At 41.4% G+C, this 15,505-nt stretch overlaps 1 protein-coding gene across 2 annotated transcripts in view; it reads right to left on the bottom strand.

Moving 5' to 3' along the window:
* Window positions 1-328: 328 nt before the first annotated feature.
* Window positions 329-15,505, bottom strand: part of SH2D7 (SH2 domain containing 7) — a 77,452-nt gene continuing 62,275 nt past the window's right edge. For both annotated transcript variants that reach the window (XM_073619166.1, XM_073619165.1), the window contains exons 5-6: window positions 11,934-12,665; window positions 329-3,513 (exon numbers count right to left, since the gene is read on the bottom strand). In XM_073619166.1, coding sequence (XP_073475267.1) covers window positions 3,469-3,513; window positions 11,934-12,665 — 777 coding nt within the window. In that variant the 3' untranslated portion in view covers window positions 329-3,468. The remainder of the gene's footprint in view (window positions 3,514-11,933; window positions 12,666-15,505) is intronic.

Here is a 15,505-nt window from a genome sequence, read left to right as displayed (position 1 = left end):
ACAATCTATAATGCAAATGTCAACCAGGTTAGGCATTGGCCAGCCATTCCTCCCCCTGTGCCACACCTATAGTTGCCAAATGTAACGTGTGGCCGAACTGACCAATAGTAAGGAGCAAACAGACCAGAACTTTATCTTCTTACCTTAACTATAAAGTTCAGCTGGTAACTTATTAGTATTAAAATAACCACAGGTTTTCTTTAAGTTGAATGTGATTGGCATGATAGTTTTCACTACTAAACTATGCAATTATGCAGCAGGTAATCAAAAAGAAGCTATGTATTTTGTTTCCTACATATTCCATGCCATAAAAAAACATAACATTAGGTTCAGGTAATTCTGTACTAGCAAACTTTTAATCAAATTGTAAATATGAATTAACAAATCAAAATCATTAAACATATGTAAAATTAAAAAAGTGGTGGAGAGATGAGGAGACCGCCAGTCTTGTCAATTTTGCCTACTCTAAATCAAGATCCATAAACATGCAACTGTACATTATACTGTAAACTTTGTATCAGGGCCGTCTTTAATATTGATTAGACCCTGGGCAAACATATCCTTGATTACATCCCCCAGCCAGGCACAGCAGCACTCCAGAGCCCCTGTTATCTGAGCCAGTCCACTACTCTCATTGGCCCTTTGCACTGTCGATCTACCTTCAGGCTGCTGCTGATTGGGCAGGACCCTGTAGTCTCCCAGGGTGGAGGTTGCATGTCTGCACATTGCATGCTGGAAAACAAAAGCCGGGAAAACTATTTGCGGGCAGCTGCTTTGGGCCCCACAAGAATGACTAGGCCCAGGGCAGCTGCCCCTTTTTAAGACAGCCCTGCTTATATAATGTATTAATTGTAGTCAAAACTTTTTTGTCATCAAGAGCCGTGCATGTCCCATAGCGTATGTACAAAGCACAACATATGGATAAGGATCTATATTTTTTGTCTTGTGATTGTAATTTTTAAATCATTTTGACTCTCACTGAAAATAACTGTCCTATTTTTTAGTTAAAGATCCTTAATCTTGTTTGTTAGCTTTGTGAATTAAGCCTATTGATTTGAAAGTGGCAGACAGCTTACAGTATAAAAACCAATTCCTATATATGGAAGTAAGTCACCTCTTGTGTGTTCTGCTGTCTGCACTTTCTTTGTAAAACACTTGCACATATTCAAATGGAGGGGAGCCAAAAAAGAGGAACTGTTTTCATTCTTGGAAATGTATTGTAGTTGCCTACAAATAACCCTTCAGTGCCAATTTTTGAATGGAAGCACTTGTTTAGGATTCTAAAAATGCATTTTTTTTTTTTGGTTGAACTCAATGGAAATGTTTCTTTTTTAATCTGGCAAAACACCTATATTTTCTTGGGTTTGGTTTCAGCAAACTGTTGATAATTGCAAGGTATCCCTGAAGAAATCCACAGGGCATGACGCATAGGGTGGAGCTTGCTGATGTAAGCGTGCAGGCTGGGAAGCTGTGAGGACACCCAGACACATTTGGATTATGGTTACGCTTTCTCATTATTGATTCTTTGTGCACATGTGTACTTTTATGTAAGTGTTATTTTGTGCATCATAAAGTTGAACTGCTGGGAAACTACTCTTTCAGGGGGCTCCACTTACCCTGCAATGGTTAAATGCTTGTTTTTGTCAGGGGTACCATAAAAAAGCAGTTTACTTACCTTATTCAGTGTTATGACTACCTTACTTACTTTATTCCTCGCTGCCCCAGTAACAGACCCTTTCCTATTGCCTCCATTGCTCCAGGTTGTTGGGGGTCCCTCAGCGACCGCACTTACAATACAGGACTGTGATGATGTCAGAGTGTGACTGATGGATGCAGCACTGAAGAAAAGCACCTTTGGGGGACCGGTCTGATGGAGGGGAGGAGCTTATGGGAATGTGGGATAAGATAAGTAAAACTTTCATAAGATACCCTAGACAAAAACAAACATTTAACCCTTGCAATACAGGGGGAACTCCACTGCAATTGTAGTTGTGTTATTTCCCTAGAGATGAGCTTTAAATAAATAGTTTAGATCGTCTTAAGCTATGAGCCTTTTTATGTGTCATGCTCATGAAATGTTGATCTATTGAACCTGAAAGAATGAAAGACATCCTTTCCATCTAGTAAAGGATACCAAAGCTTGGTTGTTTTATAGCACATTTGATTTTACTGTTTATAATCTAAAAGAGTTAAGTTTGTATCCAGGAAATGTGGAGTGGTACACTGCAGGGGTACACAAGTGGAATTGCACAAATGTATCTGTATGAACACAATGAATACAAAAGGGTCACTTATATGAGGATTGTACTTGAATTTGAGAACTGTTTACTATGAAGATTAGATGTTATATTTTTATGGATTGGTATTATATCAGAGACTATTGGTAGTATATAGAGTATACTTTGTCATGTATTGTTTTTCATGCTTTATTTTGGTAAGGTTTAGAGATGGTATAGTATATGAGACTTACAGTATGTAGATATAGTTAAAGTAATAGGTATTTTAGTAGGATATGTGTTTTTTTTTATTGTAGTATCTCTGTTACCTTAGGTACTTTCCATTGGATTTTCAAAACAATGGGAAATTTGGGATTTTTATAAAACTTTAAAAACCTCCTTGTTATGGTACAGCCTTCAACTGAACAGACTGATTAGGTCATCACCCAAACTTGTAAATTGTAAAGAAAGAATAACAGACAGTATAATGGGTGTACCAGGTATGTATTACGTAATAAAGAAATCTATACAGTAGAAGGTATCCAGAAAAGAGGAATGGTGGATTTTCCGACCAACAGTTGTAAAAAATAAATCTGAGGATTGTATTAGTAGTGCATGTACTGTTAGGTGATGGATGAGAGTAGGGGCACTTACAGGAGAATGAGAATTGTTGTGATATCCACTAGTTCAAAGAACAGCTTCTGAAAGTATTGCCATCCATCATATTGTAAGTGGATCACAAGAGTGTGTATATTACTTTAAAAATCCTTTGACAGGTAAACCAGTTTCTATACATACAGTGTGTTTCTATCTATGATATGATATTTTGTATCAACAGAGAAATTGTATTTGAGATGGAGATAAGAGAGACAGAGGGCACTTAATGGTTTTTCTTTGGGGCCCCAAGAAAATTAGCAATGCTCAAGAGGCAAAACCTTTTTTACAGATATTAATTTCCGAACATTTATATGTTTTGAACCTGTTCCACAGGAACTCGCTATATTTCCTTATATTTCTAGAAAACAGGACATACTGTAGATGCATGCTCTGTAACATATACTGTTTCCACCAACCTATACTGGAACAGATGATAGCAGGAGCCACAAAGCATGGTGAGATCTGATACATGCTACCTAAGACATTTTATACCTCATTCCAGTAAGTATGGTTCTAATCAGGTCCTGTACATATTTTACATATATTACATAAAATAGGAACTCTTCCGATACATTTGCTGCTTTAAATGAAGATTTCATTTCTTTTTGTCTCCAAAAAAGAATCTTTTTGGTTTCTCGTTCTGTGAATAAAACAAGTCAGTTGTTAGTAGTAATACAAGCACAAGTATGTACCATGCTTATGTAAATACATGCAGTATATAATTGTAGAAGATGTTAGGTTTCTTATCTTTAACACTATAGATTGCTTTATCCAATCTGTCTTTTTGTACTGCAAATCAAACAAAACTTACATACAAATATCATGTTGGCTTTGAATATTACAGTTAACTCACCATGGATAATTCCATCCATTATTATATATTTATATATATATTTATATATTTATATTTATATATACACACACACAGTATATATTCACTGTTGCAGAGAAGTGTAGCCAAAACTTTTTTTTTTAGTTTTGGGTAGAGCGAGAAAGGGTTAGATGCTCTGCATAATCCTAATGCTATCTGGGTCTTCATCATCTTTATAACCATTGTCACAGAGACAGAAATTGATTAAACATGTTACACTACATGTCACTACAAGTTAAGGGGAAATCTTTTAACAGGAACACCTGTACTTGTGATAGAGGTGGGATTTCTTCTTCTGTAGACAATTTTACTCCTCTCCAGTCAGTGAGGTACACCACTAGTCAACATGGAATCCACCCAAGAGAACAAAATGGACACCAGAGATGGGATACAAATACTCAACTTTTCACACTCAATATGTCTGGGCAAAGTGTTTCCAGGTAGATTAATACAATATTTCATAGTGCCCCACAACATTTGTTTCTATAACTAAACATGCAGGTGATTTGTTGCTCCTTCTCTCTAAAACTGGGCAAATTATTCTGGGTGCTTTGAAGAAGTAGACAGGATGTTGGCATTTTTTTTCAAAGTCGTTTGAAATCTCAAAGCTTTGTTTTAAACATTAACAAATCTATTGATAGCACCTTGATTGAACAGCTTCAGTTTAAAAGGAACTCCAGGAATTATTTTGTTTGCAAACTTACATTTACTTTACATTGGTTCCTGGCGCAACAGCCAGTTGAAGAACACTTTGTATTTGCTTCAATTAATACTAAGCATTCTCGGATTGGAAGAGGTAGAGAGGTGGGACAGATGATGGTATAATCTCCATCTTGTCCAATCAGAGAAGGCTTAGTTTTCAATGAAAAAAGATACAAATCAGGAACAGCACCTAGAAGATCACAGCTGTATGTAGTGCAGAGTACTAGAGTGATTTTCAGCATGCCCAGTGGGGCTCTGGAGCTCAAATATGGATACTTACATTGAGACACACTGGACCTAGTACACACCAGTAGCCTAGTACACACCAGTAGGTTTTTTTTTGTTCAACTCAGCTTGCTGAACGAAAAAAAAAACTGACAGCTCAGGAGGAGCCACTGTACTAACTATCCGATGTTAGTACCAGTGGCATAACTAGAACCTTCAGGGCCCCGATGCAAAAAACCATGAAGGGCCCCCCTGACCCCCGGACAGGGCCCGGTCACAAGTGGGTGGCTGCATATAAAGCAGTGGTCATCAACCCTGTCCTCAGGGCCCACTAACAGGCCGGGTTTGCAAGATAACTGAAATAAATCACAGGTGATATCATTTAATGCTTCGTGATTGTAGTATTCTAGTCTGCATCTCCCCAAGGTAATACATAAAACCTGGCCTGTTAGTGGGCCCTGAGGACAGGGTTGATGACCACTGATATAATAGAACCCCCCCCGCTTCTCCTTCTCTCCCTCCCCTGCAGGCATTCAGCGGCTGCAGAAGAAAAATGGAGAGATCGGTTCCTCTATGCCAGTGTTTCTCAATCTTTTTGCAGTCAGTGCACCCTTGAAGTATACCCCTAGGTGAATGGGGCTGCACTGCAACCACCCCGCAACTGTGTGCATTACATTTAAGGGGTTAAAACAGGCAGTCAGGAGGCAACATATTGCCTCTTTACCGGCTGTCAAATGCCTCTGAAAAGCGATCTGAGCATGGATCACTTTTCAGGGGAACAGCATTTTTTTGCTGGTACTATGAACAAGCAAGAAAAAAATCAGTTCTAATTTTACACATATAGGGGGTCAGGATTAAACGCGCATACATAAACTGTGCATACATACATGTAAACACACACATATATATAAATGCATATATGCACACACATGTAAACACATGCACACACACATACATACATGCACACACACACATACATGCACACACACACATAAATACATGCACACACACACATACATATATGCATGCACATACACACATACAGATAGCCTTTTAAAAATCGGCAGTGCTTTACCGTACCTCTTCCTGCCGGGTATTGCACTGTAGGGAGAGACAAAGAGCACAGCACATACTGTGACTTTACTTTAGATGTAATCAGTGTGACGAGCTCCCTGCACAGTGCTGATTACAGTTTGACTGAGGATCGGTGAGCTCGGTCTCAGCCACCCTTGCCGCTCCTCCTATGGAGGTATACAGGGAGCCCTCAAGGGCACCCTGCTGCATGGGCCCAGTCACCATGGCGACCTCAGCAACCCCTATACTTCTGACACTGGTTAGTACAATGGTCTCCCCTGCTGTGCTATTGTGTTCTGACAGGGGGACAACAGGGACGTGCAGTCAGGGGAGGCAAGTGAGGCGGAGCCATCGAACTTCGAGGGTCATAGACCTGGGGTCACAGAGACGTATGCTTCCGGAGATACGGGGCTCCTTGTGCAGTTTGTCAGAAGCTACATACAGCGCAGCCAATTTAAATAAAAGTTAGCACACACTGTTTGCAGCAGATTGAGAGGATGAGCTCACAGTGCCTCTGACTTCTTGTCAGAGGAACTGAGTTCATTAGACAGCTTGGAGCCTTGGACTAATGGTAAAGCACCTTTGGTCCCAGCTGTCCAATAAAAATGCTGCAGTGGAGGCTCTCCTCTCACTGCAGTGTCATAGTAGGGGCATGTGTCTAAAACAAAAATGCTCCCTTCCAGCCAAGCCCTCTTAACTAGAAGGAAAAACATGGGTTCATGGGTATAAGATTTACCCATAATCCCATGTTTTTCTCACACAGGTAAGAGGGAGAAGAGTGGGCAGCGGCAAACAACCAACCCCCCACCCCAGGCGGCCGGCGATGCAGCACTACCACCCCCCCCACCCCGGTCTAGGCCGGTGGCATAGCACTACCACCCCCCCACCCGATCTAGTTTGCGGACTGTGGTGTCCTCCAGCATGGTCCTTGTGGGCGGCGGAAGGGTGCAAGAAGCAGCTCCAGTGTCTGCTCCTCCAGCGGCTTCCTCAGCCGTGTGTCTCCTTTCTCTTCCACCTAAGCATAATGGCATCCAATAGGATCACCCGATGCTTTGGCCAATTGGGAAACAGGTCTCATGACCTGCCTCTGAAAATAGCGAATAGCGAAAATAGCTATCGTCACACAACTGGGTGGGCTCGGAGCGCAGAGCACTTTTTTTCCCCCACCCTTTTTTAAAGCCTATTAGAGCCTCTGGCTCTAATCACGTGCTTCAAAAAAACACCCACCCTGCATTAGAATCCATAGTCCGGTGCCCTGCTTAGAAGATCAGGGGGAGCGGACAGTGTATAGGGGGCGGCGCCCGTTCACCCTCTATGGACAGGCCGCCACTGCTGAAAAGGTACTTTTTAAATCAAGCTAAATAATATACAGTGGGGACGGAAGTATTCAGACCCCCTTAAATTTTTCACTCTTTGTCATATTGCAGCCATTTGCTAAAATCATTTAAGTTAATTTTTTTCCTCATTAATGTACACACCGCACCCCATATTGACAGAAAAACACAGAATTGTTGACATTTTTGCAGATTTATTAAAAAAGAAAAACTGAAATATCACATGGTCCTAAGTATTCAGACCCTTTGCTGTGACACTCATATATTTAACTCAGGTGCTGTCCATTTCTTCTGATCATCCTTGAGATGGTTCTACACCTTCATTTGAGTCCAGCTGTGTTTGATTATACTGATTGGACTTGATTAGGAAAGCCACACACCTGTCTATATAAGACCTTACAGCTCACAGTGCATGTCAGAGCAAATGAGAATCATGAGGTCAAAGGAACTGCCTGAAGAGCTCAGAGACAGAATTGTGGCAAGGCACAGATCTGGCCAAGCTTACAAAAATATGACAGAGTGGCCAGACGGAAGCCTCTCCTCAGTGCAAGACACATCACAGCCCGCATGGAGTTTGCTAAAAAAAAAGAAAACCCTGAAGGACTCCAAGATGGTGAGAAATAAGATTCTCTGGTCTGATGAGACCAAGATAGAACTTTTTGGCCTTAATTCTAAGCGGTATGTGTGGAGAAAACCAGGCACTGCTCATCACCTGTCCAATACAGTCCCAACAGTGAAGCATGGTGGTGGCAGCATCATGCTGTGGGGGTGTTTTTCAGCTGCAGGTACAGGACGACTGGTTGCAATTGAGGGAAAGATAAATGCGGCCAAGTACAGGGATATCCTGGATGAAAACCTTCTCCAGAGTGCTCAGGACCTCAGACTGGGCCGAAGGTTTACCTTCCAACAAGACAATGACCCTAAGCACACAGCTAAAATAACGAAGGAGTGACTTCACAACAACTCTGTGACTTTTCTTAAATGGCTCAGCCAGAGCCCTGACTTAAACCCAATTGAGCATCTCTGGAGAGACCTAAAAATGTCTGTCCACCAACGTTTACCATCCAACCTGACAGAACTGGAGAGGATCTGCAAGGAGGAATGGCAGAGGATCCCCAAATCCAGGTGTGAAAAACTTGTTGCATCTTTCCCAAAAAGACTCATGGCTGTATTAGATCAAAAGGGCGCTTCTACTAAATACTGAGCAAAGGGTCTGAATACTTAACACCATGTGATATTTCAGTTTTTCTTTTTTAATAAATCTGCAAAAATGTCAACAATTCTGTGTTTTTCTGTCAATATGGGGTGCTGTGTGTACATTGATGAGGAAAAAAATGAACTTAAATGATTTTAGCAAATGGCTGCAATATAACAAAGAGTGAAAAATTTAAGGGGGTCTGAATACTTTCCCTCCCCACTCTATTATTATGCTACATGTTATAACATAATAATTTATTATTTATCTGTTTACTGTGAAATTACTGGTTTAAAGTTATAACTTCAAACTTCAGTAATTTGTCCATTAAGCCACCTGATTGAGTACAGTTTTTGAAAATATACTAAATTACCTTAAAAACAATATATAATAATTATTTGTATATTACTTACTTATGGTAATTAACCACTTGCCACCCAGGCCAATTCTGACACTTCTCTCCTACATGTAAAAATTATATTTTTTTTGCTAGAAAATTACTCAACATTATATATATATATTTTTTAGCAAAGACCCTAGGGAATAAAATGGTGGCTGTTGCAACTTTTTATACTCACTTTTGTGAGATACTGTAACTTGTGAATATGTAACCTGCGTGTATATGGCTCTGATACTAGCCAGTGCCTAACTAGCCACTGACCTCACCGCACAACCCCCGGGGGGCAGTCCTCTCCGCCAGAACAATCTGGTCAGCCATTGGCTAAGAACGCTGATCTGAAGCCAATCACCAGACATTTTTCGATCATGCCCTTTCGACAGAAGCCGGACGAACAGTCGGACCGACTCCAATGCAAACTGTACAATGTGTTAGTTTGCAAAACAGTTAATTCCTGAAGTTCTGCTTTAAATATCTTCTCACACCTTATAAGAGCTCCTAGTCAAGTGATATACTGTGGAGCTCAATAAGCAGAATAATAAATGGGGCAAATGATTATAATATAGGCGAACTGCCTATTTTAGATATCACTATATTAAAGCTAGACTCCAGGAAAACAGCTAAAGCACAGATGAAATACATATATGGCAGTTGTTTTACCTGCCAAAAGCTAAAAGATCTGCAAATCTTTCTATCCAGTCCGGAGATTTACACAGCTCTGTTGAGCAGGACATGCAGGTTGGTGACCTGAATTTTCTCTACTGCAGATAATCTATACAGTTAGATCACATCCCCCCAACATGTGACTGGGCAATAAATGTGTGGCATCAAAAGGATGCCCAAAGAAATATTCCCAATGCACACATTCCTGGAAATGGCTGTAAGGTAAATGGATGCTGGGAACCAGAAGCAACACAGAACAGAAGATATGTCATTATCACACCCAGATAGCAAACAATTGTGCTGCAAGTTTGAATATGACTTGCTAAGCTATTGCTAGACTAGTCAGGCTTCACAAGTTTGTTGCACAATTGCAGAAAGTCCGCACTGCATTCCTCCAGATCAACTTTCTTTGCAAACATTCTGCAAGTCTGCTGCAAGTTCTGGTTCTGTTATGTTGTGCAATAGTCATCCCACCACAGGGGTCACTGTGACTGAATTTTCATGTAGACTTGCAGAGCTCTTGCTGTAGACTCGCCACTGCAACTTTGCTCTTGTTAGAGAATTGCCACGCAAATATGCCACAAACTGGAAAAGTGTCAACTAGAACTTGTGCTTCAAGTACTCTGCAAGTGTACAACTTGCCAATGAAAATGTGCAGCAAGTTAACAGACTTACACTTCAACACTGCCACAAATTATTGGCAAGTTATCCCTGCTATCTGGGAAGGATCTCTGAAAAGTAGATCAATACTAGTAATAGAGCAATGGCAATCAACAACATCCTTTGACTTAGTACCATAAAAATATGTTTTCATGGTACTAAAGCCGGCCATAGACAAAGCAATTTTCTTTCCTGCAACCTTGGGTTGCAGGAAAGAAATTTGCTCAATTCCCTCATCAACATAGTCAGTGTTGATGGGGGAATCCCTCCCATGGAGCCATTGTGTCTTCCTTCTCTACTGGGAGAACACAGGTAAAACTGCCAGCGGCTATAATAGCTGCTAGCAATAATCGCATGTAAAATTTGACAGGCTGGTTGTATCCAAGTGAATTGATCAATCAACTTGGGTACATTCAGCCTGCCCATGCAAAGTTCAAATCTCGATCGGTCCCTGCTGAACTCTATGAGATTCAAACCATCTATGGCCAGCTTAAAGTGTTTGTAAACCTTAAATTAAAAATAACAAACATGTTATACTTACCTGTTCTGTGCAAGGGTTTTGCACAGAGCAGCCCAGATCCTCTTCTTCTGGGGTCCCCGCCCGCACTCCAGGCTCCTCCTCTTCATCGGGTGCCCCCCAAGTATACCAGATTTCCCTGGGGACACCCGTGTAGGCTCGCTCTTGAGTCTCGCTGCTGCATCCATTGACACAGACAGCAGGACTTGGCCCCGCCCTTCGATTGACAGCAGCAGGAGCCAATGGCCCCTGCAGCTATCAATCTGTCCAATGAGGCTGGAGCCGCTGTGCTCGTGAACAAGGCTGGATCGGATGGGGCTCAGGTAAATAAAAATGGGGATCTGGGGGGCAGCTGCAGCATAGAAGGTTTTTCACCTTAATGCATAGAATGCATTAAGGTGCAAAACCTTGAGGCTTTACAACCACTTTAATGCCCTGTACACACGGTCCGATTTTCCGACGGAAAATGTGTGACAGGACCTTGTTGTCGGAAATTCCGACCATGTGTAGGCTCCATCACACATTTTCCATCGGATTTTCCGACACACAAAGTTTGAGAGCAGGATATAAAATTTTCCGACAACAAAATCCGTTGTCGAAAATTCTGATCGTGTGTACAGAAATCCAACGGACCAAGTGCCACACATGCTCAAAATAAATTAAGAGACGAAAGCTATTGGCTACTACCCCGTTTATAGTCCTGACGTACGTGTTTTACGTCACTGCGTTCAGAACGATCGGATTTTCCGATAACTTTGTGTGACCGTGTGTATGCAAAACAAGTTTGAGTCAACATCCGTCGGATAAAATCCATGGACTTTGTTGTCGGAATGTCAGATCAATGTCCGACCGTGTGTACGGGGCATAAGTCAAAGAATGTTATTAATTGCTATTAGTATACAAACATACAGTTTGAAAATGAGTCAATATTTATGTTATTCTAATTGCATTTTGGCGGGTTTATTATGTCATTATGGTGCCAAGGGGCAGGGAGTGGTTAATTTATTTTTTTTGTTTTGTAATTGGTGAATGGATATTTAAATATCATGTTTTACACTGCACTTGTCACATGCCTGAAGAAGGGGTCCTGCGAGGCCCCATAACTTAGCAGTTTTACTCTGTGATATGATTGTTTAATAAAAGTTTTGGACTTTCTGAGATTCTTGCTGTGCTGGCAACATATCTTCTGTTCTGCATCAAATAAATGAGCCCATTCTTTGCTCACTCTATCCATTTCTCTAATCAGCATGTTCCTTGCCAGTACTTTTACTCTACAGGCAATGACAAGAGTCTCATATCAAGTCAAATTCATGTACCTACACTAACTGCATTTACTGTAAAAGTGCATTTTATTGCTTTTAATAAAGTATAAGCATAGCTGCTTACATTAGTGTTTTTATAGACACCGAGCAGTAAACATACCTTGGCAATATTCTGTTTTCTTCCTGCTAGCTTAGAAACATCCCTTGAAACAGTTTCATAAGCACCATCTTGTGCAAAGCTGGTAACAGCCACCTTCTTGTTAAATTCTCTAGAAGTGATCTCTTTAGATGTTCGAGTAGAAACATGATCGTAGGTGCTTGTAGAACATACAGAATAGTTGGAAATTTGGTTTATGGCCTCATATTCGCTTTCAGATCTAGAACTTCGAAATGGTATTTGTTCATAAGCGTCCTCAATCTCAGGTTCTGATGTAATTTTAGAATATAAGAATGAGTTATCTAAATTTTCATCTCTGCCACGCAAGAGAGGAGCAGTAATTGTTTTACTGTTAACGGTCTGAATGGATGTTGCAAACTTCATCTCCAAAACTTCACATTCTGAAAGACTTTTCAAGCTGCTAAGCAGTGTGGGTGTCCTTGTGTCCAGGGATAACTGATTTAAGGACTGTGTGGAGCTTTGTAAGTGTCCCAGTGCTGAAGGCAAGCTGTCCAGTTTAACCTCAGAATAAAGAACATCTGGAACATCAGTTTTTACCATATTCTTGTGACTGATCTGGGTTTCTTTGACCAGAGAGTAGAGGACATCTGTGTCCTTTTTAGAAAAAGAATATAGATCTTCATCATGAGCATCTTTTCTAGGCTTAGAGTAGATTTCCTCATTATCATTATTACTGATGCTGCATTTTCTCTCTGGTAATGGTGGTGCAGTCTCCTACAACAAAAACAAACAATTATTGCTACAGATTAAAATGAATATCAGCTCTGATGGATCAAAACCCTCGTAATCTCTGCCTCTTATATACACTGTATATTAATATATACAGTGGGGACGGAAAGTATTCAGACCCCCTTACATTTTTCACTCTTTGTTATATTGCAGCCATTTGCTAAAATCATTTAAGTTCATTTTTTTTCCTCATTAATGTACACACAGCACCCCATATTGACAGAAAAACACAGAATTGTTGACATTTTTGCAGATTTATTAAAAAAGAAAAACTGAAATATCACATGGTCCTAAGTATTCAGACCCTTTGCTCAGTATTTAGTAGATGCACGCTTTTGATCTAATACAGCCATGAGTCTTTTTGGGAAAGATGCAACAAGTTTTTCACACCTGGATTTGGGGATCCTCTGCCATTCCTCCTTGCAGATCCTCTCCAGTTCTGTCAGGTTGGATGGTAAACGTTGGAAGACAGCCATTTTTAGGTCTCTCCAGAGATGCTCAATTGGGTTTAAAGTGGGGTTCCACCCAAAAAAACAAAAATACCTGAAAAATTGTAAAAAAAAAACAAAAAAAATTTGAATATTTTTTTTTTTTCACTTACCTCTAAATGCCTGTTGCTAGGTGGTCCCTCGTAGTCTGCCTCTTCCTTTGCCTGGGCTGGTGACATCACTTCCCCCTCGGCACAGGAAGGGCTCGGCTCTGCTCCCTCCCTCCTGTCAATCATCTGGGACCCATTACAGGTCCTAGGTGATTGAGCGGCCAATCACGGCGCGCGGCGCTACTCGCGCATGCGCAGTGGGTGCCAGGCTGTGAAGCCACAGCCCGGCGCCCACAGTTGAAATGCCGGCGCCGACGAGCGGAGGGGGGGGACGAGCGGGGCTTTGTACCCCCGCATCGCTGGACACAGGGACAGGTAAGTGTCCAATTAAAAGTCAGCAGCTGCAGTATTTGTAGCTGCTGGCTTTTATTTATTTATTTTTTTAATGGAGCCCCTGGGTGGAACTCCTCTTTAAGTCAGGGCTCTGGCCGGGCCATTCAAGAACAGTCATGGAGTTGTTGTAAAGCCACTCCTTCGTTATTTTAGCTGTGTGCTTAGGGTCATTGTCTTGTTGGAAGGTAAACCTTCAGCTCAGTCTGAGGTCCTGAGCACTCTGGAGAAGGTTTTCTGCAATATCACATGGTCCTAAGTATTCAGACCCTTTGCTGTGACACTCATATATTTAACTCAGGTGCTGTCCATTTCTTCTGATCATCCTTGAGATGGTTCTATACCTTCATTTGAGTCCAGCTGTGTTTGATTATACTGATTGGACTTGATTAGGAAAGCCACACACCTGTCTATATAAGACCTTACAGCTCACAGTGCATGTCAGAGCAAAGGAGAATCATGAGGTCAAAGGAACTGTCTGAAGAGCTCAGAGACAGAATTGTGGCAAGGCACAGATCTGGCCAAGGTTACAAAAAAATTTCTGCTGCACTTAAGGTTCCTAAGAGCACAGTGGCCTCCATAATCCTTAAATGCAAGATGTTTGTGGATGACCAGAACCCTTCCTAGAGCTGGCCATCCGGCCAAACTGAGCTATTGTGGGAGAAGAGCCTTGGTGAGAGAGGTAAAGAAGAACCCAAAGATCACTGTGGCTGAGCTCCAGAGTTGCAGTCGGGAGATGGGAGAAAGTTGTAGAAAGTCAACCATCACTGCAGCCCTCCACCAGTCGAGGCTTTATGGCAGAGTGGCCCGACAGAAGCCTCTCCTCAGTGCAAGACACATGAAAGCCTGCATGGAGTTTGCTAAAAAAACACCTGAAGGACTCCAAGATGGTGAGAAATAAGATTCTCTGGTCTGATGAGACCAAGATAGAACTTTTTGGCCTTAATTCTAAGCGGTATGTGTGGAGAAAACCAGGCACTGCTCATCACCTGTCCAATACAGTCCCAACAGTGAAGCATGGTGGTGGCAGTATCATGCTGTGGGGGTGTTTTTTAGCTGCAGGTACAGGACGACTGGTTGCAATCGAGGGAAAGATGAATGTGGCCAAGTACAGGGATATCCTGGACGAAAACCTTCTCCAGAGTGCTCAGGACCTCAGACTGGGCCAAAGGTTTACAATCCAACAAGACAATGACCCTAAGCACACAGCTAAAATAATGAAGGAGTGGCTTCACAACAACTCTGTGACTGTTCTTGAATGGCCCAGCCAGAGCCCTGACTTAAACCCAATTGAGCATCTCTGGAGAGACCTAAAAATGGCTGTCCACCAACGTTTACCATCCAACCTGACAGAACTGGAGAGGATATGCAAGGAGAAATGGCAGAGGATCCCCAATTCCAGGCGTGAAAAACTTGTTGCATCTTTCCCAAAAAGACTCATGTCTGTATTAGATCAAAAGGGTGCTTCTACTAAATACTGAGCAAAGGGTCTGAATACTTAGGACCATGTGATACTTCAGTTTTTCTTTTTTAATAAATCTGAAAAAATGTCAACAATTCTGTGTTTTTTCTGTCAATATGGGGTGCTGTGTGTACATTAATGAGGAAAAAAAATGAACTTAAATGATTTTAGCAAATGGCTGCAATATAAGAAAGAGTGAAAAATTTAAGGGAGTCTGAATACTTTCCGTCCCAATTGTAAATCCCAGTCTGACCCCAGCTGAAAACGTGCTTTCTGTATTACTGACATAAGCATAGCAGTGTACTTTTTTTTTAACTAATACTGTTACAGTGAGGGGAAAAAAGTATTTGATCCCCTGTTGATGTTGTGCGTTTGCCCACTGACAAGGAATTGATCAGTCTATCATTTTAATGATAGGTTTATTTTAACAAAAAA

The sequence above is a fragment of the Aquarana catesbeiana genome, linkage group LG03 (assembly GCF_042186555.1).
Source record: "Aquarana catesbeiana isolate 2022-GZ linkage group LG03, ASM4218655v1, whole genome shotgun sequence".
Classification (NCBI taxonomy): Eukaryota; Metazoa; Chordata; class Amphibia; order Anura; family Ranidae; genus Aquarana; species Aquarana catesbeiana.
The sequence above is the reverse complement of the archived record's forward strand: the minus strand, read 5'-3'. Positions and strand labels throughout refer to the sequence as shown.